The following is a 20103-nucleotide window of genomic DNA, read 5'->3' on the forward strand; positions in this document are numbered from 1 at the left end:
GAAGTTTCTAGGCATGAATAATTATATGATCCCTTTGAGCCTGGGTGGCATTTCATAGGATGATCACACGGGTACTCCGGGATCTCCTAGGACAACACTGGATTCTCCAGGTGCCCACAACCACTCCATCCAGATGTGTATTAAAATTGCCACCTTAAGTTATCCTTAGTTATCAACTCTCACAACTTGCATGATTCTCACATACCAATCCCCGTCTACGAGCATGGCTAAGCAATATGAGCATAACATATATTCCCGGGGTGATCAAAGGTAATAGGTTCCTACCTCATGAACTACATAGCAATAACCACATGTTCCCAATTCTACTCATGCAATCTTTGAGGGTGTAACTAATGCGTAATAAAACTAGGTATGAAAAAGTATGATCAAAGTGTAACTTGCCTTGCTGACGATCAGTAAACCCTAGAGATTTGTAGTACCAAGCTTCGCACTCCGGAAAATCTATCGTAGACAAACAATAGCATACATAAGCACTCAAGCACGAAGATGCAAAGAAAAGATCTCGGAAAACTTCGAAAACAAGTGAATAACTCTTGCGAACAGAAAACAATTTTCAACAGTACCTAAATTATGTGGATTAGGTCTTAACAGAAATTTTAGGTCAAGATCTTTAATTTGCAAAAAGAATCAACTAAATCGAAGTTACAAAACTCAAGTTATTATCAAAAGAAGTTCAAAATCAAATCTGTTTGAAATCAAATTTTAATATTTCAAAAATATGTTTGAGTTGGTTTACTGGATAGAGGGGATCATAACGACGAACATAAAACAATTTTCAACAGTACCTAAATTATGTGGATTAGGTCTTAACAGAAAGTTTAGGTCAAGAGCTTCAATTTGCAAAAAGAATCAACTAAATCGAAGTTACGAAACTCAAGTTATGATCAAAAGAAGTTCAAAATCAAATCTGTTTGAATTCAAATTTTAATCTTTCAAAAATATGTTTGAGTTGGTTTACTGGATAGAGGGGATCATAACGAAGAAATTGACGTTCATTTCATTGAGTTTGGACAAACGAGTAAAAAGTTATGACCGTTTGAAAAACAGGGACTTATTTGTAAAATAAACCTAACGAATAGGTCCCTGGCAGAAAACTAAAAGAAAAAGAAAAATCTACCGAGTGAACGTTCGCTACCGAAACTAATCTAATGAATCTGTTCGCTACAGAACCTAAACGAATGAATCTTCGCTAAACAACTAAAATAACTAACCGGCCGGGTTTTAGAGAAAAATTGGAGAAAAAAACGGGCGGATCGGCGGCGGTTACCGGCGACGGCGGCGAGGCGAACGGCGGACGGGGACGACCTGTCCCAAGCTCGGAGATGAGGCGCGCGACGACTTGGGACGGCTGGGCTGAGCGCGGCCTAGTTCGGTTGGTCCGAAAGTTCTTTTTTAAATCATTTTCCAGAAATAAGAAAAACATGTAAAACATAAATAAATATTTCTTTTAAAATTCTAGAAAATTCACATAGCTATATGGCCTTATTAATGACCTCGTTAACATTTTCCTAGACCTAAATGCCGCAGATAAAAACAAACATTTTTGTGCAAATAAACTTTGAAATAAAATAAATAATATTGCAAATAAAATCAAATAAATTTATTTTTTATTCAAAATTCAATTCCCAATATTTCTTTGCTGTTTTTGAAGAAGTCCTTTTATCTTCTCTCTTTATTTTATTTATTTGAAATAATTGGAAAAATATTTTGAATAAATCATTTTGATCCAATTTGCCAATTTTAAAAATTCAAAAATGAATTTTTGAGAAGACCTCTAACTCTCTCAATTGGTCCTTGAGTTGCTTAAGGTTTCTAGGATCAAAATTTTCAAATAAAAAAATTGGCAAAAATGTATAAATCATGGATGCATATGAATGATCTAAATGATAACATCCAAAATGAAAATTGGGATGTTACACGCGCCCCCTGGACGGCCTCCTCCCTCTTCCTCCTTTATATACGTGGGCAGGACATCCCTTGAAGACACACCAATTGTTTCAAGCCGTGTCTCCCTCCACGGTTTACTTCTCCGGTCATATTCACGTAGTGCTTAGGCAAAGCCCTGCGCGGATCACATCACCAGCCCCGTCGATGGAGGAGGCCAAGATGAGCGACCGCACAGGGCCCCCCAAAATTTGAGGCCCCCAAATGACCGTTAATGTAGTAGTAGTACGTGTACATACGTATAGGTTAATCAGCCTGAGTTAATATCCATCGGCTGACCCAGCAAAAACTAAAGCGAAAAGAGCAGCCCATCTAGCAAAGCCAGCCCACACGAAGCCTCCTTTCCATCTCTTTTCTGTCATGTTCCATCTATCGTCAGAGGCCCCAATACTCTGGCCGGTTCTCCTTCCATGCAATTTCCCAATCGCCCACGCTGCCGCCGCTGGCTATCTTCTTCCGTGGATTGGCGATCAGCCGATCGCCCAGGATGCTGATTGTTGTGTTGGCTTCCCTGCCTCCGCCGCTCTAATCCTTGATTACCAGGTATTGGCAATTAGTTTGCTTCTACTTCATTAATTAAATGAGGACAGCCAAACGGGTAAACGGGCCTAGGTTAGCAGGACGAAATTATGGTAGTATTACTTGACAACACATTTATACTACAGTATACATCAATTTTTGAGGCATGATTTTTCTTTGTGGGAAGCATTATAAAATCGTCATGTATGTGTTGTGCAGTGCCTTAGTTTAACCTAGGTGATGGTAATTGATTTTTATTTTGTTCACACTAATTAGTCAAATTCATGTTTGAACAGTGAATCATTACATTTCTTTGGTTTATAGATAGACAATAGGAAGAGATAACAATATAGTAGATTATTTACATTAACTCTTTTGTTATTCGAATATCTAGGGGCCAATTTTGATTTTTGCCTCGGGGCCCTGAATTTTTGAAGACGGCCTTGCACATCACCATCACCGTCACCACGCCGGCGTGCTGATAAAACTCTTCCTCGACACTTTGCTGGATCAAGAGTTCGAGGAACGTCATCGAGCTGAACGTGTGCTGAACTCGGAGGTGTCGTACGTTCGATACTTGATCGGTTGGATCGCGAAGACATTAACGCTTCCGCTTTTGGTCTACTAGGGTACGTGAACACACTCTCCCCTCTCGTTGCTATGCATTCCTAGATAGATCTTGCATGATCGTAGGAATTTTTTTGAAATTACATGCTACGTTCCCCAACATTATCAACTCAGCTAGGCATATATTACCATGCTATTTGTTATCGGGAGACTTTTCCCCCTCCACCACCATACTATGGAGACGCAGACATACCCGTCAGTTCATTCGACAACCATCACTACGCATCATTTTGTTTATCAAAATTATGTCTTGTTGGTGAGTAGAATAAATGGTTGCTATTTACACATTAGTAACCAAGGTTAGGGGTGTTTTTCAAGAAAAATATCCTGGGTAAAAAAAGTTACCACGCCTGGGTAAAGTAAGTTATCAACTCTGTTGGTGTATATTACCATGTTATTTACACATGAGTTGCTGGGAGGGTGGTATTTTTCAACAACTTTTTACCTAGGTTAAAAATCACCACGTCTACACTGAGTAAGTTAAGAAGTATGTTGTGCGTATATTACCATATTGTTTACACAGAAGTTGCCGGGTTATGTTTTTCAACAAACTTTTATCTTGGAGGTCAAAAATTACCGTGGTGTTTGTAGTGAGTTATCAGCTTTGTTGTGTGTGTGTGTGTGTTACCGTGCTATTTGCACAGAAGTTACCATGTATATTTTCAACAACTCTTTTCCGCTTGAGTCAAAAAATTATCGCGGTGTTCATACATGAGTTATCAGCTCTCGTGTGCGTATATTATCATGCTATTTACACATAAGTTACTGGGGTATTTTTTAATAATTTTTCCCCGGCTCAAAAAGTTATCATAAAGTTTGTACGTGAATTATCAACTCTGATGTGCGTGTGTTACCATGCTAAAGGATGAAGGTCTGGGATTTAAAAAAAATTACAATTCAAAAGGACCAAATTAAAACAAACTAGAGTTGATGTCTATGCAAGTAAAATATTAGTTGGAATCATACACATCCAATTGCTAGCTCTTTTTTTTGACTTGGAACCACTGGATTCCATTACTCAATTGGCGCAACAACATAGCTGGCCATAAGAACAGTTACATCATTCGGCGTAGCCTCCACCCATAATCTTGCATGTCCCGTACGATGAGGGGAAGAGATTGATTCCTGTCTCATGCACAGTTTTTTTTTACCTTAGAGTTAATTATACCTATAGTACACAAACTTGCACGGTATGTACAGATTCATACAACAACTTGAAAAATGACACAAATTAATCCACTAACTTGAGTTTTGGAAACATTTTCGTACATTTCTGTTACTCACCGTCAAATGGCCCGTTAACTCTACCAGTCTGCCTATATCACAAACAAAAAAATTGTGGTTGACGGGCTTGTTGGAGCCTTTAAAAAAATCAGAAAGCATATTTAGAAATTTAAAAAAAAATCAAAAAAAATGTGAAAACTTATGTGGAGCCCGTTTCTCAAATGCCATACGTATGTATCTAAAAAATCCAAAATATATATGCATTGAGAAAGCAGTGTACACTACCGGCAAAAAAAAAGAGAAAAACAGCGGACATTACCAGTGAAAAAAATACATAATGAAAAAGAAAGCAGCGTACACAGCCTAAAAGGATATAGAGGGTGCTTGGATACGTTTTAGTCCCATGACTAAAAGTAGTGGGACTAAAACTTGCTAGCCTCACCCATGCTTGGATCTAAATACTAAAGAGACTAAAATCAAATTATTGAGCATTTATTATCCTCCAAACCATCCAATCCAGAACTCGCATGTGTTAAAGTAGAGGAATTAAATGAGGAGAGAGAGGGCTAATACATATTTTAGTAGGTTTCCTATGACTAAAAGTTTTTAGCCTCAAGACTAGTCCTAGCCTCTCTTTAGTCAGGGGTGCTTGGAACTTTAGCCTCTAAAAGAGACTATTTTTAGTCAGACTAAAAATAGTCCCTTGGATCCAAGCACCCTCATAGATAACTTTGGATCATTGGCTCGAAACCTGGTCAGAACATTGTTTAGTTAAAACTAATTTCTCCCAGTGGCTGACAGGATGGACCCGCGTTATGATAAAGGAGAGTGTGGGCCTGGCGCCATGCTGGCGTGCAATGTAGACGAATGTAACGGAGCACTAACGGTAAGTGACCGAATTGTACTGAAATGTCCCCGAAACTCAAGTTATATGATCAATTTGTGTCATCTTGCAAGTTGTTGTATGAATTTGTACACACCGTACAAGTTCGTGTATCATAGGTGTAATTAACTCTTTTACTTAAAACGAAAAAACTAGCTTTAAATGGCAGTACACGTAATTAAGACCCCATTAATCATGCCAATTAAGATATGGTGTAATTAAGTCGTGCTAATTAAGAGTCATGAGACTAAATCGGGTCAATTAATAAATCCGCAATTGAAATCAGAATTATGGGAGGCTCGTGCGAGACCGCACGATCGAAAATCGATGACATCCGGACCGTTCGGATCTATAAAGATCAGAACGGTCGGAAAATAGCTTTTTTTAAAGAATCGGTCGGAAAACAGCTTTCTCGAAACATAAAACACTTCGGCATATAAATGTTGGGCATGCTGGGCCTAGTTCAATATCCATCCACCATATATACAAAGCTTATGTGGGTTAGTTCTGATCAACAAGATAACGACGAACCGACGATACACTTGCAGTAGCTTTTTCCCCCAACGCTCACACAAGTCATGGACGGCCCATTTGGCCCATCAGTGGCTAGACACTGCCACTACTGTTTTCCTGCCCTGAACCAGCAAGACACTGCCACTACTGTTTTCCTGCCCTGAACCAGCAGATCGCTTTATTTTACTATAAGCTACTGATTTTAACTCTTCTATAAAAAAGCTACTGATTAACTGATTTTAGTAACTGTTTTAAAACTTTAAGCTACTGATTAAATGAGCTCAATGCGTAATGCTACTACTGATTCTATGACACGCAAGCAGTCCCTGGTGAAGACATCAGACATGCGCGCAGGCAATGAGGGGAGGAAGGCAGGTCGGAGGAGAGGATGCCATTACACGGCAGTAGGAGACGACGAGCAGTTGGTGTTGGTGGCCGCGGCGGCGGACTAGTAGGACTGGGCGGTGGGCGCTGGCGAGTGACGGAAGTGGCAGCGGTGGCCGTAGGGGCAGCCAGAGGCGGCAGAGAACATCTGGCAGGGGAGGGTCTTGTAGCGCGGGTGGCGGATGACGGGGCGCATCTCCTGCAGGCCGTGCGCGAACCGGCACCGGCCGCCGTAGGAGCAGGCGCCGCCCTCCCACTTGTTGCACAGCTCCGTCTTCTGGGTGCCCTGCCTGTACGCCTCCAGCTCCACCACTTCTCCATCCCCATTCGCCTCGTCCTCCCCTGCCTGCTGCAATCACCATTCCCCATTACAAAATCAATCATACGGATATGAATTCCCAATGATATTTCTCGAATTGAGTTTTTGGTTTTGTGAGTTAGCCAAATCAATACCCTGTCTCTTCGATTAATGACCACTCTGTAACATCAAATTGCAAACAACAAGTAGCCGATTCAATACTATTCCTGAAGTCCCCCGCAAAAAAAAATACTATTCCTGAAGAAAAATTAAGCAAGTTCAGTACAGTTTCTTCCTGCAATTGAATCCCAAGCAAAGCCATGACGTGATAAGAATTTGTGTGATTCCAACTTAACTTAGGAAATTCCTAATCAAGCTGCGGCGTAAGTTTGGCTTACTTCATCAAGGAACTGCCAACACTATGTAGGTTAAAAGCTACAACTGTCAAGTGTTACAAAATTTGCTAATTATAAACACAACCTGATGCTTAATGCAATTGCCAAATCGTTTATAGAACGTCATATTGCCAGAGTTTCGTCTGATTTTTCAGGTTTAAACTTTCCTGCTAACCATATAATTGCGTCACAAGCCTAATTTCTCCTCAATTAAGCGACTTCGACTCACTGCATCAAGCGACTCTGCCTCTGTAGCGGAACCCGAAAGCAGAGTATGACGAATCCGAGTACAAAATTAGCTAATTCAACATAATCTGCTGCTTGATGCTATCGTCAAATTATAAATAGAGCATCGTATTACCAGAGCTCGTCTAATATCGCAGGTTTAGTATATTTCACCATCTAATTGCATCACAAACAAATTTGCTCCACGATTACTATGAATTTTGCAGGAACTGGAACTATTGAACTGTGTTCGAGGAATTCAGCGCAGATTTTCGAGTTCCGAGCAGATAAACAAAGCGATTCACTGCGGAATAAAGCAGTGAATTCGTAAGCAGTAGGATTTGCGGGCTTACCTCGATCGCAGGAGGCGGACGAACACGGAGGCGCTGCGCCTCTGCCTCGCCCCGCGGCTGCTTCGCCTGCGAGAGGTAGCACTTGGAACGGATGGAGATGCTCTTCGGCGCGCCCCCGCGTGCTGCTACCTCCTCCGTCGGCTTCGGCGGTGGTGTCGGAGCCGGCGCGATCGCCCGCTTCCCCTGATCGGCCTCGAGCTCCTCGAGGAGGAGAGACAGGTGCGTGTTCTCCGCTCTGAGGCGGAGGCGCTCGAGGCGGAGGTCAGCGACCTCGGCCGTGGCGTCGCGCAGGCGCAGGAAGCAGTCGTCGTAGCGGTCGGCGATCGCGCGGAGGAGCCTCTCCGCCTCCCGCACCTCGCTCGCTTGCTCCGCCGACATGCGGAGCGGAGAGACGTGGCGGCCCTCGGAGACGCACGATGAGGGCGAGTGGAGCTGCGTCCCCGTCGTTGATGGCCCCCATGTGGGCGAACGGAGCAGGCCTCCCTTGCTGCGGCCGTCGGATACGTGCGACGAGGGAGTGGAGTCGAGCAGCTTCTCCCGTGGCGACGAGCCGAAGCCCTCGGAGGAGACGCAGGACGACGCCGCAGGCGACAGGTACCCGAGCTCCCCCTCCATGGCCTCCACTGGAGAGCCCGAGCTGCGAACAGGGTAGCAGAGAGCGAGACGATGAGGAGCTTGGGGGCGGTTACCTTCGTGTCGCCTGTCGGGTTCGGAAGGAAATTGGAGGGAAGCAGTTGCGGTTTGAGAGACAGGTCCAAGTGACTTGATTGCCCTGCCTTATATAGAGCCACCGTTCATCTCACTAAGACCAAGGGCAGGAACGACTTTTCTCTTGTTTATCTGACGCGACCAGCTCCTGCACTAAGCTGAACAAGTATAAGGCCGTAGAAATGAATCAAGTGAAAATGACCAGATTTCCCTTCCTTGTGCAGCGCATGCTCAACTCAACAAGGGTAGAACCGACTTTTCTCCCAGTTACTGCTAAAACGTACAGTAGCTTCATTTCGTTTAGAGCGTTCCTGAAGGAACAGTAAAGAGCACTGCATTCGGTCACCGTTGGACACCACACAGAATCTATGCCGCAGCTCTGAATTTAGCATCGCGCATATAATGGTTCAGATGGTGTACAGGGCCAGCAAGTATCAGTAATATTGAGCACTGAACTACTGACCAAAATATCAATGTAACAATAAGGAAGGTATTGTTGTTCTGTTGTTGAAACAGCAAGAAATCAGAGCTAGGGTCTGCAAATAACAGGCTGTGTAATACAATGCCAATGAAATAATCCAGAGTTTCTAGATATTCTTCAGGTGAGGGTGTTAGCAGTCATTTTTTAGGGGGTGTCGTCGTGATATCAGAGACCCGGAACGACTTCTCGAGGAGCTGCGGAACGGTTAGTTTCAACTCGAACGTCAACTTCTGGAGTACATAACACAGGGCAGTCACATCATGCATTGCACGGTGCGCTTTGCCATCGACTGGGATCTTGTAACGCTCTACCAGTGTCTTCATCGACGCGGAGCTGATTTTTTCCCCTGAGGTGGAAGAGAAATGAGGTTAAGCTTTTGAGTCGCATGATTTGCTTCAGTTAAATAAACTTCTTTTTTTCAGTTATATGCAAAAACAAGAAACAAGGATCAATCTTATACTTATTTACTAATTGGAGGCTCCACATCAATCCTAGCAGCTAGAGATTTCTGTCCGTCTGATCTGCATATGATGCATGTTTTGCCGTCAGATGAAGTAGCAGAGGCACCCTCACCATCGTCCCTCTCCAACAGACACAGTCCATCTCTTCCTCTGTATCCCAGCCTCCCTCGAGAAGACAAGAAAAACATCTCCAGTCACCAGCGATGAATTCAATCCGGCAGCCACCCCAGCCTCCAACAGGCCTTCAATTTGTTGGGGTTATGTCTGCGTGGAGGCCCCCTCTGCCTCCCCATATTGCAGACTGAGCGCCTCCCTGTGGCAGCATCCGCTAAAGTTTGCGCCCTCGCTGCCACGCAAAGTTGGCATAGCTATCTGCTGGAGCATTAGCGAGACCCCTTCTGCTGGGACTCTACAATAATCTGACTATTATCTACTGTAGTACAGTCACACTTGCCTTTTCCCTACGGGGTGTATGATGTTAGTATATTACCTGTGTTGCTTTCATCTGAAAAGGGCGAGATAATGGCAAGCACTTGGTGACCACTCCCATGCCTAGGGCTAGCTGGTGGCCTCGGTGATTTAGGGTGTCGATGCATATGCAAGAAGTGTAGGTTTAAGATTTATTATCGTCTCTGTTTGAAATCATCGATATGCTCAGTAAGTTATAGCATATATTGCTAAGTAGGCCTGATGTACCTAGGATAATATTTATTTTTATGTAATTATTATGTGCAATGATGGGGCATGCAATCCCTTGAAAAACACAACAATTAAACAAACCGGCGGCAAGTTACCACTTACTACTTCAATCTTATATTTATACGGTGATGTCAACCTTCTGGTTGATCAATTAATTCTTCAGGTGCCAATTAGCTTTAGATTTATAGTACATGTTTTCCTATCTACATTATATGTGGTTTGCTTGATTTTTTTTAGTCCTGAGTGATCTAGAAATATAACTTCATTGCTGCTTCAATCCAAGGAATATCCAGAGAAGGTGATTGGCAATAATGATTTTTTTGTAAGGGTTGGTAATAGTGCCAGAGTTAATTGTTATATTACATGGACAGGCTCATGTTATGATTTTTTTTGGTGGATTGGCATTGCCTTTTTGCCTTACTGTCTTTTACATTGTCATAGCCACGGACTGTTGTTAGTTACTACACATCTGGATATATGTATATATATGTAAATACATAAAAGTCAATACAGGATTTTCTTTTACACTCTCTTGCTGCTGTTTAGATATGTACTTTGAGAACTTCCTAAACTTTGCTTTGCTTTGTCTGCCGACTAAACTGGGATGTCTGCATCTTTGTATAAGTACATGAAATCAAACCTTCCTGATCCTTTTTGTTACTAAATAATATTTTTCCCAATGTTTATTTTGTTCATTTGAACTCCGCCTATGTTGTCTCAACATAGCTGGTCCCAAGCACAGGTAAAGGAGGGTTGTAATAGGCTTGGCGAGCCAACGTCAAAACTCTGCCACTCTTATGGAGATGAAACCCAAAAGATTTTCATTGGGGCGTAACCCTCTCAGCGACGTGCCACATCAGAACCCGGGTGTGGCGTCAAATGGGGAAGGGCCGGGCCGTCACACCCATGGTGCCGCGCCGTATCTTGATCTGGATACGGTGGCAAGTGAGCAAGGATCGGGTTGTCGCATCCTTAGTGGCCCGCTAGATCGACGCTTGGGTGTAGTGGAAAATGAGCAAGGGTCTTCGCATTTGACTCGGCGAGTGCGAAAGGTAAGGAAGCTAGCCGAGCCTAGGAGGATCCGCTTAGATAGCTGGACCTTATGGTCCCTGACAGGTGGCAGGTATGCATCGGGAGCTAGTAGATACAGTGGTGAGGAGAGTTGTTGATATCCTTAACGTCCAAGAAACCAAATGGAGGGGACAGAAGGCAAAGGAGGTGGAGAATACCGGCTTCAAGCTGTGGTACACGGGGACGACTGCAAACAGAAATGGAGAAGGCATCTTGATCAACAATAGCCTCAAGTATGGAGTTATCAGCGTAAGGAGACGTGAGGACCGGGTTATCCTGGTCAAGCTGGTTATTGGGGACTTAATTCTCAATGTTATCAACGAGTATGCCCCGAAAGTGGACCACAATGAGAACACCAAGAGGGAGTTCTGCGAAGGCCTGGAGGACATGGTTAGGAGCGTACCTGTTGGCAAGAAGCTCTTCATAGGAGGATACCTCAATAGCCACGTGGGTACATCTAACACAGGTTTTGAAGGAGTGCATGGGGGCTTTGGCTATGGCATCAAGAATCAAGGAGAAGATGTCTTAAGCTTTGCTCTAGCCTACTGCATGATCGTAGCTAACACCCTCTTTAGAAAGAGAGAATCACATCTACTAACTTTTAGTAGTGATCAACACTCTAGCCAGATTGCTTTCATCCTCTCGAGAAGAGAAGACAGGCGGCCGCGCCTGGATTGTAAGGTGATACCTAGAGAGTGTTGTCCCTCAGCATAAGCTCGTGGTGGCTGACTTCTGCTTTCGGATTCATGTCCAGCGGGATAAGTGTGCCAAAGATACCTGGTGCTGTAGTGATGATGTCCAGAAGGCTATTAAGGAGAAGAAAGATTGTTTCGGACCCCTTTACCTGGGTAGGAGTGCAGACAGCGTAGAGAAGTACAAGATGGCATAGAAGGCCGCAAAACGAGCTATGAGTGAAACAAGGGGTCGGGCATATGAGGACCTCTACCAGTGGTTAGACACGAAGGAAGGCAAAAGGGAGATCTATAAGATGGCCAAGATCCGAGAGAGGAAGACGAGGGATGTCGACCAAGTCAAATGCATCAAGGACGGAGCAAACCAGCTCCTGGTGAAGGACGAGGAGATTAAGCATAGATGGCGGGAGTACTTCGACAAGCTGTTCAATGGAGAGAATGTGAGCTCTACCATTAAACTGGAGGAGACTTTAAAAAGGATGAAAGGAGCCAAGGCGATGGGCCCTGATTGTATCCCCATTGAGGTGTGGAGAGGCCTCGGAGACATAGCGGTAGTATGGCTAACTAAGCTTTTCAACCTCATTTTTCGGGCAAACAAGATGTCAGAAGAATGGAGATGGAGTATATTAGTAGTTTAGTACCAATATTCAAGAACAAGGGGGATGTTCAGAGTTGTACTAATTACCGTGGAATTCAGATGATGAGTCATACAATGAATCTATGGGACGGAGTCATTGAGCACCGGTTTAGAAAAATGACAAGCGTGATCAAAAATCATTTTGGTTTCATGCCTAGGAGGTCAACCATGGAAGCCACTTTCTTGGTACCTGCATATGAAGAGATACAGGGAGCAAAATAAGGACCTGCATATGATGTCCATTGACTTGGAGAGGCCTATGATAAGATACCGTGGAATGTCATGTGTGGGCCTTGGAACGATAATGTTGTGACAAGTGTTCGAAAAAGTGATGGCGGCACTGATGATTTTCCAATTAAAATAGGACTGCACCAGGTGTCAGCTTTGAGCCCTTACCTTTTTGCTTTGGTGATGGATGAGGTCACAAGGGATATACAAGGAGATGGTGTATGCTCTTTGCGGATGATGTGGTGCTAGTCGATGATAGTCGGATGGGGAGTTAGAGCTATGGAGACAAACCTTGGAATCGAAAAGTTTTAGACTTAGTAGAACTAAAACTGAGTACCATGAGGTGCAATTTCAGTACTACTAGGCACGAGGAGGAAGAGGTTAGCTTTGATGGGCGGGTGGTACCTCAAAAGGACACCTTTCGATATTTGGAGTCAATGCTGCAGAAGGATGGGGATATCGATGAAGATGTGAACCATCGAATCAAAGCCATATGGATGAAGTGTAGCGCCCAAGATGCGATTCTATCCCAATCACGTGATGAACTCATGATTAGGGCACAACCGCATTTCGAGCGCATAGCAAGGTGGATATCATTACAACATACCATGTACCGGAACCTGGGATTAGCAGGGTGGATGTCGTTCTTCTTTTTCGTTTGATTTCATCCGTAGTCGGATCCTGCTCTTCTGTATGATGATTGCTATGTATCGATGTACCGTAGTATTCATGTTGTAGCTTGTGGCGAGTGTAAGCCTTTATCTTGTATTCTCATCTATTCATTACATGGTATGTTGTAATGATATCCACCTTGCTATGCGCTCGAAATGCGATTGTGCCCCAATCATGAGTTCATCACGTGATTGGGATAGAATCGCATCTTGGGTGCTACATGAAGTGCCGCCAAGCTTCTGGCGTTCTATGTGACAAGAGAGAGCCACAAAAGCTAAAAGGCGGGCTCTATAGGACGGCGATTCAACCCGCAATATTGTATGGCGCTGAGTGTTAGCCGACTAAAAGGCGACATGTTCAACAATTAGGTGTGGCGGAGATGCGCATGTTGAGATGGATGTGTGGCCACACAAGGACCGGGTCCAGAATGATGATATACGAGATAGAGTTGGGAAAGCACCGTTTGAAGACAAGCTTATCCAACATCGTCTGAGATGGTTTGGGCATATTCAGCGCATGCCTCCAGTAGCTCCAGTGTATGGCGGACGGCTAAAGCGTGCTAAGAATGTCAAGAGGGGTCGGGGTAGACCTAACTTGACATGGGAGGAGTCCGTGAAGAGAGATATGAAGGACCGAAGTATCACCAAAGAACTAGCAATGGACAGGGGTGTGTGCAAGCTTGCTATCCATGTGCCAGAACCATGAATTGGTTGCGAGGTCTTATGGGTTTCACCTCTAGCCTACGCCAACTGGTTTGGGACTAAAGGCTTTGTTGTTTTTGTTGTTTTGTTCATTTGCCCAAGATGCCAGGAAGATTTTTCAGAAGTTAAGAAACCAATTACCATTTTACCATATTTTCTTAGTCTTAGTCACATACGCACATGTACGCATGAGTACATGAATAATGAGGGGAATTATAAAAAATCCCTGTTTGATAACTCTATTAAAAGAGAATATACTTAAAATTATTGTATGATTATATCCGATATGATATGTTTTGAATTCAGTATTCCTATTTGACATGAACATTTTTATTACTCAACATCTCAGGGATTAAGTTGATGATGAACTTTGCTTCTGCGGATGGCAGCTTCGATGCAATAACCTTAATTGCCTTTTTTTTCTGTGTTAAATGTAACTTTTGTAGTTCAATGATTGGAGCATCGTATATTATAGGGTAGACTTTGCTTGCACTTTCTGTTATACTAGTAGGAAAATCATGCACAAGCAAAATGTTTAATTGTGAATCAGTTGGAGGAATATAACTCCTTATTTGTCCATGAACTACTAAGCAATTATTTTATAAAAAAAAAACAGAAAGGGCAGCCCGGTGCACGTAGCTCCCACTTGCACAGGGTCCGACCACTTTGGGTCTTTTGTACGCAAGTCTTGCCCTGCATTTCTGCAAGAGGTTCTTTCCAAGACTCAGACCCGTGACCTCATTGTCAAAAAGCAATTATTTTATATGTTTTAATTTTTAATTAACAATCTAACAAAAATGAAAAAAAATCCTAATTTGCATGTGTACTTCGAATTCATGTTTCTAAACGTTACTAGAACACATTACCTTTGCCATTCAAATTACTAGCCTGTATCGGCTCACAGGTTGATGACTAGTACACAAAAACTGTGGAGGTTACTGGCGCAGCCTAATGTTGTTAACCTAGCCCTGTTTCTTTTTTTTCGAGAAAACGCAAAAGAGCTTGCGTTTCTTTGTATTGAAAAGGGGGGTAAATAGTTACAATCCTCCTAGGAGGCGGTTACAGCTCTGGATGGAAGTCAATGAACGTCCCAGGTTTGCGGAATTTCTGCCTCAGAAATATAAATATACATAAAATAGCATGAATACTAGATCATGTCAATACAGGAGTGGCATCTGTAACACGAAGACTATGTTAGTTCCTAGTTAGCTGTTATCACTAGAGTAAACTACGCCTTTTTCTAGCACTGAAAACAATCTTGAATATTATGTTTATGCAAGTAAACAGAACACTCGGCGAGAGAACATACCATCGGAATCAACTAACTGTCTTGCAATAGGAAGTGTGTCCACAAACAGCCAGTCAGCAGGCATCTCTTGTTTGCAACGTTGGAACTCAAAGATGAGAAAGGGCACATCAAAGGTTTTCCCGTTATGAGCAACCCACATAACTGGTTTACCAGCAACTTGACGACTCCAAACGTATTGTAGTAGAATGGGGATAAACTCCCCAAATCTGCATAGCCAGAGATGAAAACTCTAATTACAAAAAACAAAGATTTCAAGTAGGAATGCACCAAAAGAAAAAAAAAGGGTGTCCTCACTAAAAGATAAATAAATGAACAGTAACCAAATCTCAAAATCCTTGCACGCTGCAGGAATGGAAGATCATTATAAAAGAGGCATGGGTTGCACACCACAAGTAACAAACGGCTGTTTGATCCCAGTTCATATTTCTGTCCTTGCAGAACTATATTTTCAGAATGTACTGCAGCAATCTCATGCTCTCATGTTTTTTGTGGCTTTCCTCAAATTGACCACAACATGTAGGAGTGGAAAACCTCAGAGAACCTTCTTTTTGCATAAAAGTATCACAATTTTTTTTAAATGGCAGATGAATGAATAATGATTGCAAGGAGAGAAAAACTCTTAGCTGAAGGAGAAATATAACTTGTGCTCTGCATTTAGTTTTCTATTATTTTCTCATGGATCTTTATTTCTCCATTAAACTCTTACAACATGATGGGTTCCATGAATAAGAAGGTAATAAAAAAGGAAAAATATCTGTTGTTGCTGAAGGATTGTGAAAAACAATACCTTGGGATATCAGAACTGCAAACCATCTTGGTGCTGATACCATGAACAGCTGCATTTTTTACCTCTCTCTCAGGATTTATAAGTGTCTGAAAAGTGCTATTCTTTCCACCCATAAGATCACGTACAGCAAACTCAATAATTCTATCACCACGGCGTGAGAAGCCAGTAGTTTCAATATCAAAGACAAGGATAGTTGCAGGGCAGTCGGTCTTGCCTCCAGAAACCTTTTCCTGAATATCGTAGCACTGGAGTGATTTCAGGTGCTGCAGATCAGACTGCTTGAACACTTCAATCGATGATTCAACTGATCCACCATGTAGATGGCGGTCATTGCTGAAGGATTGCTTACTTCCTTTTCTTGCATTTCTCACTAGTACTGTTGCACTAAAAGGTCTAGTTTTATGTCTTCTGTTCTGAAGTACATTTTCAGAGCTTATTCTGCTGTGATACTTGAGAAATCTGATACTACAAATGTGTCCTATTGAGTTCCTTAGTAGGTGGAAGTTACCACAGCAAATAGAATATAAGGACATTGTAAAATGGAGTAGAAAAGGGCATCAAAGGTTTTGTTGGACCTATTTATTTGGTACAAAGTTTAGATAACAGAATATTCAACGCCACCTCTATTACTCCTGAAATGATGAACAAACAATCATTATTAGTTGGCATTTGTCAAACTTAAAACTAGTGGAGATATGCAAGAATGTAACTAAACTAACAACGGTGGAGTCATCACATATATCTCACCACGTGTAATGTCAGCACAAATAAGCATCCAAAAACAAGATAGCAGACCAGACAGTACTACGGTAACAATTTTCTTAAGACATTAAAAAAACATAAAAAACAGAATATTTAGAGAAAGCACAAATTTAGCAGATAATCTGTTGATCTAGATCACACAAATCGCAGTTATAACACTGTAGGATTAATTGAAGTGTGTCACTCAATAGAGAACAACAACAAAGCCTTTAGACCCAAACAAGTTGGGGTAGGCTAGAGGTGAAACCCATAAGATCTCGCGACCAACTCATGGCTCTGGCACATGGATAGCAAGCTTCCACGCACCCCTGTCCATAGGCTTTGTTGATACCCCTGTCCATAGGCTCTTTGGTGATACCCCAGTCCTTCAGGCTTTGTTGTTGTTTGTTGTTGTTGTCACTCAATAGAGAAAATCTTGTGGACCAGCTAAAAGTGTACACAATACATTTCTGTGTCTGCATACGCTTATCTAAAAGCTAAACTGATAACAAAATATTTTACAGAGCTCATGTTTGTCCTTGGCTCAGTGCTGTGCACCACCTAAGCTCCATGCATCCAAGCGGAACATAGCAATATTATTTAGTCCACTTATGGCTTCTCCAAATCCCTGATAGGACGCTGTACAGATCATTTCTGTGTTGCTTCATCAAGTGCTCACCAGTAATCTTTACAGGAGCAGCACCCGCTTTCAAAGCGGTGAAATCGAACTCTATCCCTCATAATTATAACACGACAAAGTGCCTTTGAAATTATCTTCATCCATTCATGGCAGTCACCGCATGCCTGCAGATTCTTTGACACCAATATTTCTGTCCCTGGACCAGTCTTAAGAACACTATAAGCCACTGCAAGCTTCTCACTGTGGAAGCTGAGGTTTTCTTCTCTTTCCTCCTGTGATACATCTTTTGTTACTAATTCAGTGGATGGGGTATAACCTTCAGCCTTCGCTTTTTTCAACAAGCCATGCAGCACTCGGTAGATATCATCAGAATCAGGATGAGATCGATCACCAGCTTTGAATTCATGGGTGCTCCCCCCTAATTCAACCCAACTCAAGCCCTTGATCTTACGTACCTTCTTTTTCTTCATCTCTTTCCATACTTCCTCTGAATCACCCCACCTGTTTATTGATGAGTAGATATTTGAAAGAAGCGTATAATCACCGCTGCCCTGACATGTTATCTGTTCAATAGTGACATCACCTAATTTGGTTTGATGGTACCTACGACAAGCACTAAGTAATGCCCTCCATATCACAGCATCAGGCTTCACGGCCATTGACCTCACCAAGTTGTATGCTTCATCCAGCAGCCCAGCTCGTGACAGTGTATCCACCATTGCGCCGTAGTGTTCAACCTTTGGAGTGATTGAATACTTTGTAGACATCGTTTCAAAGTACTGACGAGCCTCTTCAACCATACCACAATGGCTACATGCTGTCAATAGTGCAACAAATGTAACCCCATCAGGAACCACACCTGAAAGTTCCATCCTGTGGAACAGCATCACCACATCAGATCCAAGACCATGCCCTGCCAGGCTACTAATCATCGTGTTCCATGTGGACAGGTGTTTTCTCTTAACGTTGTTGAATATCTCAACTGACACATCAATCCTTCCACATTTAGCATACATATCAACCAGTGCTGAGATTAAAAGATGATTCTTCTCCACCCCCAGCTCATCCATCAGTTGATGAACCCACATACCATAACATCGGGCACCAGCTCGAGCACAAGCAGACAGGACTGAAGAGAATGAAAAACCGTCAGGCACAAGGCCTGAATTGACCAACCTGCTGAAAAGATTCATTGCATCTTTCAGGTGGGAGCTCCTTGCTGCACCTGCAATCATTGAATTCCACGAGACCAGGTCCTTGACAGGCATCCTCTTGAAAATCTGATATGCTTTGTCTAGCTGTCCTCCCTTCAAGAATCCCATAAGCATCAAATTACCATGGAAAGGATCGGTACTCCACTCAAGCATTGGCCAATACAGTTCACATGCTTCCATCATGCGACCATGATCGATATACAACCTCAAAAGTGGAGCTATTATATCTTGATTACATAACAACCCAGCTTTAGTGAGATGTGAATGAATTTGCATGGCAGCATAGATGTCTGAACATTTTGAACAAGCTCTGAGGAGGAGAACATATGTTCTGTAATCAGGGCAAAATGTGGTAAAATGGAGCATAGTGCTATAGTCCATCAGTGACTTTTGTGGGGAGCCTTTTTCCATAGACGCTCGGAGGATGGAATTGGCATATGGAAAGATTAGTCTCAGGGGATGTTTCTTCAAACAGCTTGTGTAGGACATAGTGCAAATGAGCTGCTGAAGTGATTTCCTAGAATGCAGGCACAAAATTTATATTTTCTGAAGCTTGCAGTTCATTAACACCGGGCAGCTAGCAGCCTATCAATATAAAATATTCAGCAGCCTGATGCACACATAATGTTAACTAAGATAATTATCCAAAATGAATGCTTATAGCTACGGAAATGAAAAATTAAGATCATCACTGATTCTTTACTTCTTGTGCATGAATTTACCAATGCTAGCGCTAGCGCATAGAAAGTATGCTAAATATATTGCACCTTTGCACAGGTATGGCCAAATGTGCTTCATTACAAAATACATCTACTAGCAAATCTCATGGTAAAAATTCTACATGATACTACCAAACTACCATGTATGTAAAACATTAATCAAACTCTCATTATAAAGGATGATTTAAGATAATCCCAACAGCCAATAATAATGCTTGATAACGGAAATGATTTAGGCCTTGAGCCATGAAGTCCTTCCTATATTCACGTGCAGCTTGCGGCTCTATGACAACAACATTGCCAAACAAACTAAAGGAAATCCAAGAACCAGCACAGAACATATTAAGGTCTATCGGCATTGCTATGGATATTGATAACCTCATTGTGCATCACTATAATGCAGAGGCCGGGGCTATCCCCTTTTCGAGAAAAAAATGTTGTGGATTTTTAGTTTTCCTGTACGACCTTGCAAATGGAAATATTGTCCCGTTCTAAATAACAGATGCCAGGTAGCTGTCTAAGAATAAATAATCATGTGAGAGGATATACATTTATACCAAAAGTACTAACTACTGGATAACAACATGTACTAGAAATTTCACTACGGGTAAGCGTGGCGACCACAAATTCGTCCACGATGACACTTCCTTCCATGGGCCTTCAAATCTAGGAAATCAAACCTGATAATTCATCTACTCAAGACGAACAAACCCGCGCCACCAAATCCCCCAAACAGTATAAGACGGACCATAGTGCATCGACACGGCAACGGAAACGCCAAAAAACTGAAGCAAACTGTTTCAACAAGGCTCAACATCACCCACGGCAACGCAGCAGCCCTGCTCGACGAAATGCCTCGCCAGGAAATGAACGAAAACAGCGAATCAATGAGCACGGAAAACAAAAAGGAGGTACCTGAGCATCCGGCCGGCTGACCGAGATCCAATGGAATGGAGA

At 42.6% G+C, this 20103-nt stretch overlaps 3 protein-coding genes across 6 annotated transcripts; all 3 read right to left on the reverse strand.

Moving 5' to 3' along the window:
- Positions 1-6040: 6040 nt before the first annotated feature.
- On the reverse strand, positions 6041-8016 carry LOC125528953 (putative zinc finger CCCH domain-containing protein 21). 2 transcript variants are annotated; one of them, XM_048693370.1, is made up of 2 exons: positions 7387-8016; positions 6041-6461 (listed from the first exon to the last, which is right to left on the reverse strand). In XM_048693370.1, the coding sequence occupies exons 1-2, from the start codon at positions 7999-8001 to the stop codon at positions 6180-6182; spliced, it is 897 nt and encodes a 298-aa protein (XP_048549327.1). In that variant the 5' UTR covers positions 8002-8016; the 3' UTR covers positions 6041-6179. The 2 variants fall into 2 exon arrangements, with proteins under 2 accessions (XP_048549327.1, XP_048549326.1); XM_048693369.1 differs by having other exon boundaries at positions 6041-6464.
- An 89-nt stretch (positions 8017-8105) lies between these two features.
- On the reverse strand, positions 8106-20103 carry LOC125528951 (exonuclease DPD1, chloroplastic/mitochondrial-like). Of its 3 annotated transcripts, none has more exons than XM_048693366.1 (4): positions 20062-20103; positions 15833-16464; positions 15046-15251; positions 8462-8921 (listed from the first exon to the last, which is right to left on the reverse strand). In XM_048693366.1, the coding sequence occupies exons 2-4, from the start codon at positions 16363-16365 to the stop codon at positions 8713-8715; spliced, it is 948 nt and encodes a 315-aa protein (XP_048549323.1). In that variant the 5' UTR covers positions 16366-16464; positions 20062-20103; the 3' UTR covers positions 8462-8712. The 3 variants fall into 3 exon arrangements, with proteins under 3 accessions (XP_048549325.1, XP_048549323.1, XP_048549324.1); XM_048693367.1 differs by lacking the exon at positions 20062-20103 and adding an exon at positions 17253-17380; XM_048693368.1 differs by lacking the exons at positions 8462-8921; positions 20062-20103 and adding an exon at positions 8106-8242 and having other exon boundaries at positions 15833-16425.
- LOC125528950 (pentatricopeptide repeat-containing protein At5g50990-like) lies at positions 17143-20103 on the reverse strand. The gene is made up of 2 exons (XM_048693365.1): positions 20062-20103; positions 17143-19012 (listed from the first exon to the last, which is right to left on the reverse strand). The coding sequence occupies exon 2, from the start codon at positions 18914-18916 to the stop codon at positions 17249-17251; it is 1668 nt and encodes a 555-aa protein (XP_048549322.1). The 5' UTR covers positions 18917-19012; positions 20062-20103; the 3' UTR covers positions 17143-17248.

Source organism: Triticum urartu, unplaced genomic scaffold (assembly GCF_003073215.2).
Source record: "Triticum urartu cultivar G1812 unplaced genomic scaffold, Tu2.1 TuUngrouped_contig_5234, whole genome shotgun sequence".
NCBI classification, from domain to species: Eukaryota; Viridiplantae; Streptophyta; class Magnoliopsida; order Poales; family Poaceae; genus Triticum; species Triticum urartu.